This window comes from Oryzias latipes, chromosome 6 (genome assembly GCF_053564925.1).
Source record: "Oryzias latipes strain Hd-rR chromosome 6, Olatipes_Hd-rR_3.1".
Taxonomy (NCBI): Eukaryota; Metazoa; Chordata; class Actinopteri; order Beloniformes; family Adrianichthyidae; genus Oryzias; species Oryzias latipes.
The window spans coordinates 18208211-18224634 of NC_136242.1; the positions used below are offsets into that span (position 1 = coordinate 18208211).

General features: G+C 40.4%; 2 protein-coding genes across 2 annotated transcripts; both read right to left on the reverse strand.

Moving 5' to 3' along the window:
* Window positions 1-606: 606 nt before the first annotated feature.
* Window positions 607-14251, reverse strand: duox (dual oxidase). The gene is made up of 29 exons (XM_078948653.1): window positions 14027-14251; window positions 12966-13132; window positions 12578-12641; window positions 12149-12245; window positions 11976-12066; window positions 10555-10657; window positions 10311-10483; window positions 10036-10211; window positions 9823-9941; window positions 9600-9737; window positions 9385-9501; window positions 7668-7867; window positions 7341-7526; window positions 6869-7094; window positions 6537-6630; window positions 6271-6446; window positions 6127-6196; window positions 5952-5996; window positions 5689-5867; window positions 5378-5608; window positions 3763-3862; window positions 3633-3682; window positions 3385-3512; window positions 3150-3303; window positions 2819-3051; window positions 2582-2740; window positions 2350-2505; window positions 923-1051; window positions 607-823 (listed from the first exon to the last, which is right to left on the reverse strand). Exons 1-29 carry the CDS (start codon window positions 14109-14111, stop codon window positions 701-703), a joined length of 3969 nt encoding a protein of 1322 aa, XP_078804779.1. The 5' UTR covers window positions 14112-14251; the 3' UTR covers window positions 607-700.
* Window positions 14252-15060: 809 nt separating this feature from the next.
* Window positions 15061-16392, reverse strand: LOC144992441 (dual oxidase 1-like). The gene is made up of 4 exons (XM_078948652.1): window positions 16283-16392; window positions 16119-16202; window positions 15865-16029; window positions 15061-15400 (listed from the first exon to the last, which is right to left on the reverse strand). The coding sequence occupies exons 1-4, from the start codon at window positions 16347-16349 to the stop codon at window positions 15183-15185; spliced, it is 534 nt and encodes a 177-aa protein (XP_078804778.1). The 5' UTR covers window positions 16350-16392; the 3' UTR covers window positions 15061-15182.
* Between the last annotated feature and the right edge of the window lie 32 nt (window positions 16393-16424).

A 16424-nucleotide genomic window follows, 5' to 3' on the forward strand; every position in this document is an offset into this window, starting at 1 on the left:
TTGCTCAAAACAATGTAAAATAGGTCTAAACTTCCTTAAACTTAAACATTCAAAGGGTAAATTTACATAGCTGTTTCGATTTTCCAAATTCTGTATGTTACTTGTGCCAAAGAACGTTTGGAATATAAGATGTTCTCTGTTATTGGAGGGTTACAAAACTGAGTTAAGAAGTCCAGGTGCAATCACTAGACTTCAAGAAAATGTTTTTTAATTTCTTCATTAAATCTGATTCTGTTCTGTTTGTCTTTAAAGATCAACTAAGTGGGAACTGTCTAGAGGGTCTAAATGACCCAACTCCCAATGTTAAAGTGCCTAGGATAGCACAAGGGTTACCCACCTGCTTAAAGGAAATATGAGTTTTGTCAACTCACACACTCTCTTCTGCATGTTTGGATTGCAACCAGAAATCCTTTTGCTAAAAAGACATAAATCTTATTGACAGAACTTCAGTTATTTAAATTTTTGGCTTTATGTTTCTCAGAAAGGGTATAAATAAGTTTAATTGATGGTTTACTAAATTTATGCATACATATATTTTTAAAAAAAAAAGAAAAGTTTTCTTTCAAAGCTATGTGTGCATTTGTGGTGCTGATGATTGGAAACAAGTGCAAGGTCAACAAACATTAATTTAATATTAAACCCACTCTATTACTTTTGGAATAATGATACTACATTGTTCTTTACCAAACACCCAAAACAGCTAGAAGTTCTCATAGTGATGAATAAAATGAGCTTGATCCCTCTTGTTCATCTGCTGACATGCTTTCTCCACATTTTTGGTCAGTCCTGGTGGTCCGCAGCTGAATACGCCCATTTTACCCACCTACAGAAGAAGAAAGTGCACATTTCCGAGTTGAAACTGTTTTTGTTCCAATGATGGGTGTGTGCCAAAAACAAGTGAAAAACATCTACTAAGGCTGACCTCAGGATGAACTTCCTGTAGAGAGTTAAAAAAGGACACAAATGGTGGACGGCCAAAGTGAGTGACGGACCGCAAGCCAGTGAAGAGACTGCGGTTCCACACCTTTTGGAAGTGACGCTCACACACATACTGAGAAGACACACACAACACAGAAGACGAAGAGAATTTTCAAAGCATCAACTGTGTTTCCAGAATGACTCTCATGAAACTCAATTTCAAAAATTGTGATGCAATTTAAAATAATTTTATATTTTAAAAAGTTATATGTCTCTTCTAAGTAAGAGATAAACCCAAAAACGTAAGTGTACATTACTTTGCCAAAAATGAGCTAATTTTAAAGATACATCAAAGCCAATAAGGTGCACAACACTCTAAAAGTTAGTAATATTACAACCAATCTTTCTTTTACTTCAACTCATTCTTCGTTAATTCAGTTGAAAACAGGACTGGCTCAATGTCCAGTGGCTGGAAATGGCAATGCTAATCTGGAAAAGGCACAGTTTGCTTGTTTGGTTTAAGCTAAAGCGTCAGGCTCACTAATAATTAGTTAAAACCTTTTTTATGTAGGAGCCAGAACAAATTTTAGGATTTCAGTTTTAGCCATGATTCAAACTGTCAATCATTTTTGGCCAGCTTTTAATGATAATTTTTTGCTTTCTTGTAAGTGTTCTCAGTAATCTTTTAATTATGATTATGCCTTTTTTTAGCCAAAAAAAAAAACCTTTGTCATTTTCTAGGACAGTTTCTGCAGAGCAGCAGGAGTTCATTACAAATTTGCCTGTGTTGTGGGGGGTACTGTTAGCGTGGAGCAACCCCGTCCCTCTTCCCCTCCCTGTTGCGAAGCGGGGAGCTTGTGTCAACCCAGTCTAATTTTACGTCACAAATAAACTCTTTGTCAAGCCACATCATTTTTGCCCCCTCCTGATTCCTTACCGGGAAGGGGTGTCAAAGGGCAGGGATGTCCAGTTTAGTTTAGTTTAGTCTGTTTAGTTAGTTCAATTTAGTATTTTCCTATTGAATTCTATGTTTTCATGATCCTTTTGATTTTATGTTTAACTTTTTCAATTACCTATACGAAGCCCATCGAGACGACTGTTGTTGTGAATTTGGGCTATACAAATATAATTGAATTGAATTGAATTGACTCACAACAATTTGAGTAACAAATTACCCAGAAATGCAATTTTAATTACATATGTCCTCCATCATCAGAAAAATGCCACAATGTTAAAAACACTAAAAATACCATTTTCATTATAGTGGGTCTCTAGTAAGCTTCACTGACCTCTTAAAATATACACTAAAATACTTTAATGTGGTATACTTTTATGTCATACTTAGGTAAACAGTAAAACAAAAAAGGTGAAAGGTTTAGCTGCTTATCTGCTTCATGTTTGTAGCACTCAAACTGTGGCTGCAGGTCTTACCAGCATGGTGGTGCGCAGGTCAAACTTCTCTGCAACCTGAGTGATGTAAGTGTGGACTGAGACCAACTCCTGAGTGTCCATCTCTTCCACCTCCCTGATGATGTCTGACACCCACTCAAACTGACGCTGTGTCCGTGTCACCCAGATGAAATACACCTTGAAAAAAGATGCAATTAGCAGTCGGACTCTTTTGTTTCTCAATCGAATGTTTTTGTTTACTTTGAGGACGCACCTTTTTACACATGAACTTGGATTTGATTGAAGACTTGAACACCAGGTCTTTGAGGATGGAGGCAAACGGTGTGACTCCTATTCCTCCTCCCACCAGAACAGACACCTCAAAGTCTACCCACTCCTGATGGCCCTCACCAAATGGACCATCCAAGTACAGCTACAGATTAAATTTAAAAAATAGTTATTGGAGAGGAGAGAACTGTTCTGACATGAAAATAAACAAAGAATGGCCTGCCTTTGGATAAGATCCAAGCTCTAGGAGGCTTTCGTCAGTGTAGAGCTCTCTGAGTTGACTGGTCCAGGGCCCCACAGCTCTGATGTGCAGGCTCAGAGTCTCTTCATGGGGTGCTGATGTTAGTGTGAAGGGGTGGTATTCATCTGCGCCCAGCATTAGGCAAGCTATCCGGACCCACTGGCCAGAACGATACACAAAGCCTGACGGTCGCTTGAACTCCAGATGTGTCACACCTTAACAGGTTAGCAATGAAAAGGAATGTTTCAGTGGAAAAGTAGCATTTCAATTAGAAAAATGACAATTAAATTGCTAAAGTAAACTTCAGATGTACCTGAAGGTAGCAGCTCAGCTCTGACAACAGGAATCTCCACTTTTTTCCTGCTCAGACTGATGAGTTTGTCCAGCAGGAAGAGCAGGGAAGGGGGGATTAGGTAGATGTAGAAACGAGGTTCTTGGAGAAGAGCGAAGCTGCCATGAATGACCGTCTGTCGAGTAAAGCACAACACTGGTTCCATGCTTTTCTAAATCCATGTTTGATAGCTCTGACTTAAAAAAAATGTGTTTACCAGAATGTAAACAACAATGTAGAGGTAGTGTGTGATCCAAAACGCACGAAAACTGATGTGGCGGAAATAGCGAGAGGCAAAAACATACATGAATGCCAAAACAAGAAGAAGCAACACTCCGGTTATTCCTGGAAAACAGGGAGATAATAAAAATAATGAAAATTATAATTACAGTAGTATCATAAGCCACTCAGATATTAAAAATACAAAATTTAAATGTTTAAATATCAATATCGCAACATAGAAACCTGGAACAGTCTGAAGGAACCACCAATACCACTTGGGAGGAAGTTCAGACCTAAAGGAATTGAAAAAAAAGTAAGTCAACTATAATTATGTATTTACCATCGTCTTTAACAATGTAACCTAAATTCTTACCCATTGTTGTTTAATACTTTGGGAAACAGACAAGACAGGATGCTGAGGTCACTGATGGAAAATATGTAGATATTCACCACATGGGCTAAACTATGAGCAACTGCAGTGACACAGAAAAGAAAAATCACAACCAAGTTGACCATGGACCTCCTTTATCATACAGGACATGCATCTGATGTTTTATTCATTTTAAAATCAGAAACCAAATATTACAGAATAGGACCAAAAACTGCAACTGATGTAACTATAATACCAGAAAGATGAACAAAATCTCTTCGTGTTGAAATGGAACAAAAAGATTGTCTAAAGAATATAGATTATTTATTGTTCGTTTCTATGATTAATGGAGTTACTAAGAGAGTTTATTGTTATTTGCACTGCAAAAACAAATCTCAAAGTAAAAAGACACTTTTTTTTAAAGAAAAAAATGTCTTATTTTGTGTCTTGCAAAAATAAATAATAATAATAAATAAATCATCTCATAAAGAAGGTTTTTCAAATAGTTTTCAAATAGTTTTTTCTGATGAATTATTTTCTTTGCCTTTTAGCTGATACCTTTAGGGATCGCCACAGTGACCTTCCTGCTTCCATCTAATCTTCTGCATCCTTCTGGTTCACACCAATCACCCTCATGTCCTTCTTCCCCACATCCACACACCTCCTCTTCAGGTCTCTTTCCTGATAGCTGCAACCTCAATGTTCTTTTACCAACATCATCACTGTCCTTTATTACAGTCTGCTGCCCTGCATTTATCTTTATAACATATAACATGAGTTGTTATTGTGATGGATTCATTCTTGATCCTATCCATCTTCATCACTTCCAAAGAGAACCTCAAAATCGTCCTCGCTGCTACCTCCTGTCTCTTTCTCAGAGTCTCTGAACCAACGACATGGCTGTTCTCACCACAGCCTTCTATCTTTCCTTTCATTCTTGCTGACACTCTTTCGTCACACATTACACCTGAAATCTTCCTCCAAAAATTCCACATGCCTCTTCACCTCTTTTACAAGCTGTTTTTCTCTAGAATGTTGATCCTACAAGTACCTAAAGTCCTCCACCTTCTTCATCTCTGCTTCACGTAACCTCCCAGTTCACAGATACTGTCTTCCTACGGCTGACCTTCATTCCTCTCCTTTCTAGAGCGAACCTCCACCTCTCTAGGTGTTTCTCCACCTGTTCCCTCCTCTCACTACAGATGAGACCTCATCACACCACTCTCTTACAGCTCTCATACATGCTCTACTCCAGCATTCTTCTCTGCCACTCCAGAGGTCACATGCAAACCACAGCTCTTCTCTCTGTAACCTGTCATTGACTTTCTCTACATCTACAATGACACACTGCAGCTCCGTCTGACGTTTTCTAATCTTTTCCAAATGCTTCTTCAAACCAAATGTGTTTCTCTTGCTTGGCATGAATCGTACTGTTGCTCACAAATACTCACTTCTGACCTCAAGCAAGCTTTCAATATTCTTTCCCATAACTCTATAGTCTGATTCATCAGCTTTGTTACTTTTTTGTACTCTGCATATCTCCCTTGTTTTTAAAAAGACATTAGAGTCTAGAGGTCTAACTTATTCTTGAACGTCTAATGCGGAATTTAGCACTAACCCGAGAGGACGACGGCCGTCATGGCCAGGGAGCGGTGGAAGTCGATGGCAGCATCAAAAGGGATGAATCTGTTGAGAAAAGTTTCCCTGCACAGCGTGATGAGGTTGCGGCATACGGTAAGCAGCATGTAGGGAAACAAAAAGGAGACGCCAGCTGCAGAGCCACGAGCCACGATGATGCCCACCACTGTGGTCCCAGGTACACCTGTCGCTTCGGCCTGCAAACCATAATCTGATCACAGAACTTTAGTCAGACCAGAGCAGAAAAAGAAGAATCTCGTTTTAGGAACTTTCAATATGTGTGCTACTCACAGTAACATCTCTCTAACGTCACACCAACTGTGATGCTGTATGTGATAATGAAACACACAATGTGGCGCCGATAATTCTCAATGAAACGTTTGAACTGTTGGATTTTCTGTTGGACGGGGTTTCTGATGTACTCCTGGCGCTTGGCTTTCACATACACATTTGGGGTTTTTATCGATGTACTGAAATTTACAAAAAAAGTATAGTTTTTTTTACATTTTAGCTGCATCTTCATTTTTTATATGTTTTGATATTTTTTTACTAACTTCTTCCGTCTCCGCAATTCGAGCCCTTCTGCCTTGTCCTTGTTGCTGCAAACAGTTAAACACAACCAAAAACAGATTACACTTTTTTTTTAAATTGTCTGTCTGTAATTATAACAAACATGTATTGTATTCTTTCAGAATTATCATTTAAAACCAGTTGGGGCTCTGTTCTTGCCTATTTACTGGACAGATGAAGGACACTCTCTGACATTGACTCAGACGCTTCCTCCCTTCTTTTTCCATCCCTGCTCACATAAACACAAATGCATTAGAAATTTCACACATAACGGAAGGACTTCCTTAACTATACAAGTTTGACCTTTGACATTGAGCTTAGCAAACTGCAGCTCCTTATCATGGTCTGCCAAGAGGAAATGAAAGTCCTCCCATGAGATTTGCTCCTTGTTGTTGAAGCCTGCAGCTTGCATCATGGCCTTGATGCCGTCCTCTGCCTGTGTCTTTGACAGAGCACCGTTGGAGATTTCAATGAAAGACCTGTGATTTATCAAAAGTGTTAGGATGACCCAGCAAACAAAAGAGAAACTCTGTGTGGCCAGAAAAAAGGAACAGAGTCAGAACTAGAACCTGAGCATCCTGGCAAACTCTTCTTTTGATAAATAACCATTTCCACCAACGTCGTTCATGGAAAACATGAGCTTGGACTTTTCCTCTGGAGATCCTGAAATAACACATATTATTATTAACATAAAAAAGCATACAATTAGCAAATGCTATTTTCCTGAAGGGATCTGACTATTTTTACTGGGATTCTACAAAAAAATGAAAGGTTTACCTACAATCCAAATGTTTTGTGACTTACTCTTAATGCCTTGACTTTTCTAATCTCAAACATTTTTTTGCATAAATGATTACTGTGAAGCAAACAAGCAAAGCTATGTGGAAGAGGCTGCCTTTACCTTTCATAAAAATCACCATAACATCAAGGAACTCTTGAAAGGACAGGTAACCGTTTCCATCCTTATCAGCTAGGGTGAACATGGAATCCACAAATAAAGAGTCGGGTTTGAGGCAGAGTGCGTCAGCAAACTCTGACGCTGTCAGCTCGCACTGAAGGACCTCTCTTGCTCTCCTGGGGGAAACGCCACTCATATCTCCAGCGTCACACTTCTGTATTTCCAATACCTGCGACCCAAAGGAACAAGTTCTGAATGGTGTTATTACTTTCTCACTAGGACAATATCACTGACGTCAGCTGAAGATGACAAGGTCGGTTTTAGGGGGAACCAACAATTAGTTTCTTCGGTTTGTGGTCGGGTCTAACTCTTAACACCTCAGACATGAACTGACAACACCGTGTGGCTTACTGTAAAGCTGCTCCAATTTCAACAGAGCAGAGCATGAGGTAAACACACAGAGGTTTGACTGTACCTTAGAGAAAGCGTGCCGAATGAAAGTCTCCACAATCTGAGCTCTTTGCTCTTTGGTCAGAGCCTCCTTCAGCAGTTCCTTCTCTCTCAGCTCCTTTACTCTAATCTCCTGCCTGATTTCTTTCAGCTCCAGGCACAGATACTTGATAAAGTCGGCACGTTTGCTCTCCTCTTCAAAGAAAAGCACCTGAAAAGAGAAGCATAGCATTAAGGAAGCAATATATGAAAGTGAAGCAGAGAGTGTTTGAAATTTCGCTTTGTCCTTGTTGCAAAATGTACTGTTTCTTTTAGTTTGAATGTGTGGTTGTGGAATCCACCCCCTGCTTACCAGATCATACTCTTTTGGCACTTTGAGCAGCAATGCTTTATTCTGTCGATCATTGGCGAGAAGGACATCCAGACAGTCCTGGTTACCCAGATTGAGGGAGCGATGAGTGGACCCTGATCTGTCAAAAACCTGCAGCCTCCTCTTTTCCACCTCCACACTAATTGGGCACATCTGCTTGCTGTGGCCCTGCCACTCGAATGCTGAAGAAAAAATAGCAGAATGTAAAACAAAAAGGTATAAATTATGACATTTCTCCATTTTTAACACCACTCAAGTTTTGGAGCTAACACAGCCGTGAACACCAAATTAATTCTGTACTGAGACTTTTTTGAGTCTGAATGCAGTTAAGGTTGCATCATGAGAGCAAACATATTTAAGCCGTATTTGAAATACTGTGATGCTAAATCTGAAATGAATAAACAGAAATATATTTTTATGCGTCCAAAGTCCATTTCAGCACCATCCAACTTTAGAACCCGCTGTATCTGTTTCAGGGTCACAGAGTTGCCAGAGCCTAACCTGGTTATTGTTGGGCAAAGGCAGGGTACACCCTAAACAGATCGCCAGCCTGACGCAGGACCACCCGATCACACACTCATAGTCCCGCTAAGGACGATTTAAGAGTGATGAATCAACCTAGGGAGCATGTTTTTGGACTGTGGGAGGAAGTTGGAATGCCTAGAGAAAACCCATACATGCACGGGGAGAACATGCAAACTCCCCATAGAAAGGTCCTAGTTGGAATTTGAACAAGAGCCGTCTCGCTGTGAAGCAAAAGCCCTAATCACTCCGCCACTATATCAATAATAACTATCTTATAAACAATCTAACTTCATTTTTTGATCATTTTGGTTTTGTTTGGATGTAAACCAAAGGAAATGGATAAAAGCAGCATATAAATTACATTAAATTAAACATTTAAACACATTTTTAAAAGCGCTGGTGCAGACTGAGAGCTGCAAACTGATTCAGGAACTGCCTAAGTTTGTCATACAGTGTTACAGCTATGACTCAAGTCCCAGTCTGCAAAATAAAAGTCACAAACTTAGAAAAGTCAACAAGTAAAATTTAGCTACACCAATGAGTTAATTTGGAAAAAATTTATAAAAAAAGTCTAAAAAAACTTGAGCTAGAAAAACACATTTTCACCACAAACATGTCATGCCAGGTGTAAAACACAACAAAGCTGAGACATCGAGAGACATTTATTTCCTTAGGTTTCAAACTAATGTTATTCTTGGCTATTAGATCATAAGCCTAGAATCTAGAAGTTGAACAAAATATACATTTTAAATGCATAAAGAAGACGACACCAATTGTTCCAGTAATGCAGAGTGGCTGCACAGGAATAATGCAGAAATAATCCCAGTCCAAATATCGACTTGATCGCTGTGATGTGAAGTACATTTTCACAAACACATTCACACATTGATGGGGGTTCTTCTGGCGAACACTGGCGCCAACCTTCCACCAGAGGCAAAGCAGGTTTCAGTGCCTTGCCCAAATACACTTTGACACATGTCGGGAATGAAACCTGCTATCCTCCTATCAGAGATCGACAGCTCTAACGCTGCTCCATGGATGCCCCTGTGTTGTGATAAGCTATACCTTAACATTCATTTAATAATAATAACCCAAAAAATTAATTTTTCATTATAAGAAAATAAAAAATACCCTAAAAGGCAGATTTTATAAATAAACACAGGCGGTGTCATACCAGGGATTCCTACTGGTGGCTTCTCTGTTCCATTTCCAGCGATTCTTCTTCGTCTCTGAAATCTTTTGTACCTGTACTTCCGAAGACATGCCACCATACAGGCTACAAGAAAACTCACTATGAAGGATGAAAAAAATTAAATGTTTGGTTTCTTTTTTACATGATCTGTGAGGGAAAGTTATTAAGGTACAAAATAGACACAGTAAAACACTTACCAACAGGGAACAGAAATAGAACAATGATAAAAATTCCAAATCCAGCTTTGCTGCCATCAAAGTAATTAAGTTTTGTGGCGTTTGTGCAGGGATACAACATTGAGGCTTCCAGCTGTGCGGGCTGAGGACAGGGGTCACCTACACACAGCAGGAACAGCAAATACATTTTCAAATAACATTTTGAAAAGAAACAGCACGTCAATAAAATTTGTTGAATTTCTACCATCTTTCCAGAAGAACACGTTTTCTTGGATATCTGTGGCGTCTGCACTTGTAACAGCGAGAAGGACATCTCGATAAGTCACGTTGCGGATTTCCTGAATTTCTTCATCTGTAAACAAACTAAAATGGAAAGAAAGGTTAGATTAAAAACGGTCGACAAGGCTGGAGGTTGCAAAAAAGAAAGGTTTGCTCTATTTGAAATCTTTCTTATTACCCATTTAGTTTGTTTTCAAACCAGAAGCGATCTCCATTTCTGATGCGTTCAAACTGATCAAGGATTATGGCGGAGAAGACTGGACCTGGACCGTCGAGAGACTCTAACAGTCCTCCAGGGAAGAGCTCCAGTTTGGAGATGTCTCCATCATACAATTCTGCCACAGCCTGGAGCATCTGAGGTACCACAACACATGACTGCTGTTTCACAGATCCAATCAATCAAAGCAATTCCGTTTAAAAGAGACTCTGTGCAGTGGGGACTGCAGATTTAACCTGAGGGTTAGTGCGGTTGAGCCCAGGATTGATTTCTTCAAATGTCTCCACAGGAGGGAGATCCAGAGCCTTCCTTATCTCTGTGTAGCTTTGCAAACCAAAGTCTCTTCCTCTCTGGATTGTCATTGCCACCAGATCCGTACGTGTGAACCTTAGAGGTCCATACATATAATCTGTCACAGCATAAATCCAGTTAGAACAGTGATATTTATTTCTGTCAAGATGAATGGAAAAGACAGACAACCTCTCAGGTCCTCCACAACAATGTTGTCTTCTCTCTCTGCAATCTGAGAGGCCATGCCCATGAGGAGGTCATCCACATCCTGACCTGTCTTCACGTTGATCCTCTGAAAAAGACGAAAGGCATTTCATGGAAGAGTGTAACCTATTGCAGCATTAACCAGCCTAATTGGCAGTCCTGGCCCACGCCCTTATTGTGGCGGGGCCAACAAGTATGAAGGATCTAGGTTTGGCAAGAACACTTCTTGCTTCCTGTCCCCAGCTGTTCCTGCTCTGTTGTGGCTACACTTGGAGCAGCGTTTTCATCAGATTGCCCCGGTGCAGCACGGGGAAACAGTGCTCTGCTTTCACATTAAGTAAACCTTGACCAAACTGCTCTTCAGTTTGTTTGTTTTTTCTGCCTCTGGATTCCTATACAAAACCCATAACAATTTACAACGGTGAACTACCCAATCTCGAACCCTAAAACTAAAGAACTCATTCATAACGAAGCCCTTGGATAAAGGCTTTGGACACACTCAACTGGACTCAACAATTTGTGTCCCCATTTTTCCCCGTGTCCTGTCAATGTTTTTCCCCAATTTGTGTCGATTCTTATCTTATACCCGTCTTGTGTTTTCAGTTCACACACTCTGGGCTCATCGAAACAAGCTTTTTGTCTGTGTCGGTCACAGTGCCTATTGAGCAAGCATCACAAAATATATATCTCAAAATATAATCAGACCCCCCAAAAAATTGAGCACTCAACAAGAAATAAGTGTAATATTAAACTGCAACAATAACATACACTCATTTTAGAAGTGGCTATGAAATGGGTAAAATGCAAAAGCAAAAATTCTATTTGTACATGACTTTTTTTAAAATCCTCATAGGAAAAGTTCTATGGATTTAATCCCTTTGAAGTTTAAAGCCCTCATTAATTTGGCACTTTGCAGAACATGTGGAATAACAAACACATGATTAGCTTCCAAATTTTTTGCATCCTGAATACATTTACTCCTACTAACACTTGGTTGCAAAGGGGCCAGTTTTAACTAGCACAACACTCAGTTTTTGTGTTCAATTAGAGGCAGGCTGTACAATTCCTTGGAGGGATAGCATCATCCCTTACTGCAGCCTTTTCTTCAACTTTACTTGAAGCATAAAAGAAATCAGGACTTTCCTTCTCCAGCTCCAGGCTAATTAGTTTTTTGACAAGAAGTGTCACATGTATTTAAAAAGTCAAAATATTAGTGGAAGCAAAACTTTAAAAAAACCAATACTTTAATTTAAATAATAGCAGATCAGCCACACAAATTATTCAGATTTTTTTAAATCAAGCAATTGTTTAATTTTTTTAAAGTCTGGTATAGATGCAGATTAGATATTAAGAATATATTTTTAAATAAACATAGTTTTTTTTTAAATAATAAATAAAATGCATACTTGTCGTTTCCAGAAGCTGTTGCAAAGGCGAATTGCAGGTGATGTACTCCCATCTGCATTTGTAATATTTCGAAAATGGCAGGTTCTATTTCTGTAGCAAAAGGCAGAAGGAGCACACATCACTCTATTCCTTGTCACATGCAGAATCAAGGGGCCTCAAATAGAAGCAGTACCTCATATAAACACCAGGTGGGGTCATAGTAGCACTGATTCTCATGGCTGCAACCTCAAATTCAGGTGAGATTCCTGGATCAACGAACTGCTGGTAGCCTGCATGCCAGAGAAAACACAACACAAAACAGTGTTACAGCAAAATTAGAGAGAAAAAAACTCCAGCACTACACAAAAAGATAAATTGATGCAGCAACAGCAGCACAACAATGAAAATAGATTAAGGTCATGAGTTCACCCGACCATCGTTGCTTAACTTTCTTCAGTCATGACTGCTGAATCAGCACAAGAGTGAGACTCAGGCTGATGCTTTGCTGACAGGGCGCATGTTTGCCTAACCCCGCCACCGATAGCTCACCTCTCCATGTGGTCACCGGTGCATTACTGGTCTCCCTCCACCTGTATGCACACGCCTTCTGTGTGATTCTTACCTGGATAAGGAGGAAGTGTTTTGTTTCCCAAGTATCCTGGCAGCCATTCGTAGAGAGCAATGTTCTGTTTGGAAATATTGTTATGTTGTTATACAATGTCTGAGAAATACAATGACCTTCTCTGATGCCTATCATTTCATTCTATTTTTTATTTCATATGCCAGCATAGAGTTTTTGCCTCTATATGAGATTTTTCAAACCAGTAATACAAGTAAAATGAATGCCATGCATTTTAAGTTGCGTTTGCAGGTAACAGGAGACTCAAGTGAGAGATGACGCACTGGCCCTAAACGACCACCTGTCACTGATGCAGCCTGCATCTTTCCAGGGTGCAAATTAAATCAGAATCCATGCAGCGACAGGATTACAAAGAGACTTTTCTCTCTACCTGGAATGTGGCCACAGTGGTCTTTCTGGCATTTTGAAACAGCTCCTCATCTGACCACTCCGGGTGTTCTTCATGCAACTTGGAGGCGACATAATTGTGGTAGCGAAACCAGATAATCCCCTCTGCCGCTGTGAACATGTTCTCATTGGCCCAGGCATTTCCCAACTCTGTACACAGAAGAGGGCACAAACATGACAGCTCCAATATTTCATCAGCTGAATTAAAAACATCCTCATCAAAACAACAACATCTAGGTCAAGTAAAGACAGTTCAATAAGTCATCGCTGTTGTCAAAAATAGCAGTTCGTTTTGCAATGACTGGTTGTATTGTTTTTTTTTGTATAGTAAGGACTTTGAAAAAAACTATTTTTTTCTGTGGATATTTCTGAGCTGCAACACTTAATGTCGAGTATTGATCAAATATTAAGTCACATTTTCTGTTCCTGGTTCTTTTTATATCAACATCAGGATAGATCATCTCATAAATATCCAGAACCACAAATGGAAAGCTGTTTGCCTTCAATATGATAACAAAAACATAAGATCCTCCATCTCTGACCTGCATAACTTCACACCTTTCACAACCCAAGTAACAAAACATTGGTTTCATGACTCACGAACGGCACATCCTCTGCTACAGAGGATGGATTTAGTGTGGCTAAGTGATACGCCATTAAACAGTAATTAGGGAGTCAGAGCCCACGTCAGGATGGGCCTCTCTTGACTCAGCCCCCTCTGATTAAAGCTCAAACAATTTTTGAAAATAATATTTTGCTTTTATTTGCTTTCAGCAGCTGTCGCAACATCCATTGGTCGGCTATTGCCACAAGAATCCGATACTGAAACCAGATCATGTGAAGATGCAACTTCTAAAAAAAAAAAGGGGTTTGAGATTTCAGTATCAAGTATGTGCAGCTAATTAATTGTTTTGCCTTTAATATTTCTTTGTAAACCTTCATTTCATACTTTAAGTGACATTTTTCTGCCTATACATTCTGTGTTTCTGAACCATACCAGGTTTTTAAAAATAATAATAACATGTAATGTATGTGTTTTCTCACCATAAAGGCCTTGTGGTCGGTGCTCTCCAGTAGAGGGGTCGGGAGCGCTCCACATGAAATTGGTTTCCCCTCCCTGCTTTGGCATGTTCCACTCAGAACCTGAAGTCAAGCGTCCTCCAGAGAAACTTCTCAGTAAGTCAGACCAAGAGCTGGAAGGGCCATAGATGGAGCTTCCATCTATCCAAGCTGTAACTGAATTGATCTGCACAAAAATAACTGTTTCTTTAAAAATTCAAACATTAAAAAAGTCTTAGAAATCTCTATGTAGGACCATTTTCTTATAATCTATACATGTTTTTTTAAGATTGGGGTCAAAACGGATATGCTAGAGCTTTTTGCAGCTTTCTTTGGATGAAGGCAGGGGACACACTGGACATTATACAGCTACACACCCTCCTGACTATCAAAGAAAAACAAGTCCTGTCAAATATTTTTAATCCATTGAAAAAATACAAGTCCCATAGCCCCCTCCCTTCATATTTGGTATCATTGAAAATCCCCAAATGTCCTCTGTAAATACTAAAAGGAGTTCATTCAGTGGTATGAAGTGGTTGGGAGATATTGAGGTTTCAAATTTTCCTCTACAGGGGACACATTTGCATTGCTGGTAGTCAGGAGGATATACTCAGTTACTTAGTTCACCTATTGGCATCCCTTCAGGGGTCGCAACAGTAAACCAGCTCTCACTGATTTGCACAGCTGATTCGGCAGAGATTTTTATGGCGAATGACCTTCCTGACATCACGCTGAATTTTATCCGGACTGGGGACCGGCACAGGGAAACCCAGACTTTGCCCCCCCATGTGGCTACATAGTTAGGCCCTATGTGAAGGCTCTTGCCCAGGGACCCACACTGAGTGAAGCTCATCGTACCCTTGGGAAACAAACCCTGGGTTCCTGTGCAACAGTTCTACACGGAGCCAATTGAGTTCATCCAGCCGCTATCGAGGATATATTCAGTAGTAGGTGCCAATTAAAAAAAAAAAGCCATTAATAATTTTTGGACAGTGGTAGCAAGTCAGAGTGCTGAAACCCCATGCATACACAGAGAAAGCATGCTAAAAAAAAACAACAACTAGGATTTGAACTAAGACTTTCTTACAATGAGTTGACATGTCTAACCACCACCACACTTTGACAAAACCTGCAGGAGAACCTATTGCAAATATGGGTCAATAATCCACACCTGCGTGCGAGGGTTGCTGGGGCTTTGACCGGATGCTTGATCCCACTCTCCTCTCCGGAATGGCAGCTGGACCTCTCCCGTGGCATTGGGGTCAAAGACTGGGTCACCTTGTGGAACTGGGATGTTCATGAACTCAGGTGGACAACCAGAACTTCTTAAGTCTGAAATCTCAAAGGCAACATGGTAGCCTGCAATGTTTTGAGAAAAGAAAAACTTTAAAAAAATGTGGAATAACACATTCTTCACACAGTCTGTGTCTTCTATTGTCTGTTTTTATTTTGTTTCATCAGCCAATGAAACACTCAGTCACGTTTGAAATTAATGAATCACAGGGATGGACTTCTTAGAAACCTCATCTGCAGAGGTGGGAATTTAACCACTGGCTTGCATTGCTTCTTAAGACAAAAAAGCAGACATGGATTACACAAGGGAGTTACCTAACTATGCTTTTAATATACCTACAATATTAGCTGTCAATTATCCTTGTTGTAGTATTATATTGTAGTATTTTTCACTGTTCAACGTGTATTCTTATAAGTTAGTATAGGGGTGACTGTGCCTGCACAGCATCCAAACCTCTTTATTTGACCTGCAAATGTGCGTTTAAACCTATATTTTCAATGAAAAATTATGTCTAATTGATTATATTTACCGAAGAACAAAAACAGCACAGTCTGGTTGCGGGTGGAGGGCAGCCCAGAGGGCCCCTCTGCCAGGACCCGGCTCAGTCTGCGCGGGTTTGGCTGCAGCGGCTCGAGGACAGGTTGGTAGACTCCGTCCCAGTACTGCGCGGGCACGAGGCGCACGAGGCGAGAACCTGTGCGAGAACCCGCGAGTGAACAGGTGCCTCGATGCTGCTGCTGCTGCTCACCTGTCTCTCCCCCCTCCCCACTTCCACACACTCACCGACCGATCCACGCCTGGGATTCCCCAAACTGTTGTACCAGCCATCAAAGCGAGGGACCTCCCAGGTAATCTCACTCTGGGAATCTGCTTATGATGAGCGTTCGAATCAAACAGTTTGCTCCGCATTTAGGGTGACTCTTCAGCTTTAATTACGGTGCACTTACGTTCAGTGACGGTGAGCACCAAGCCAGCCACTGCGCACACACTCCAAACCCATTTACGCAAATCCATTGAAGCGCAAGATGCTCCTGAGCGCAGCCTTCCACGCCGGTGAAGGACTTCTGAAAGGTGAAGCCTCTGCTGTGA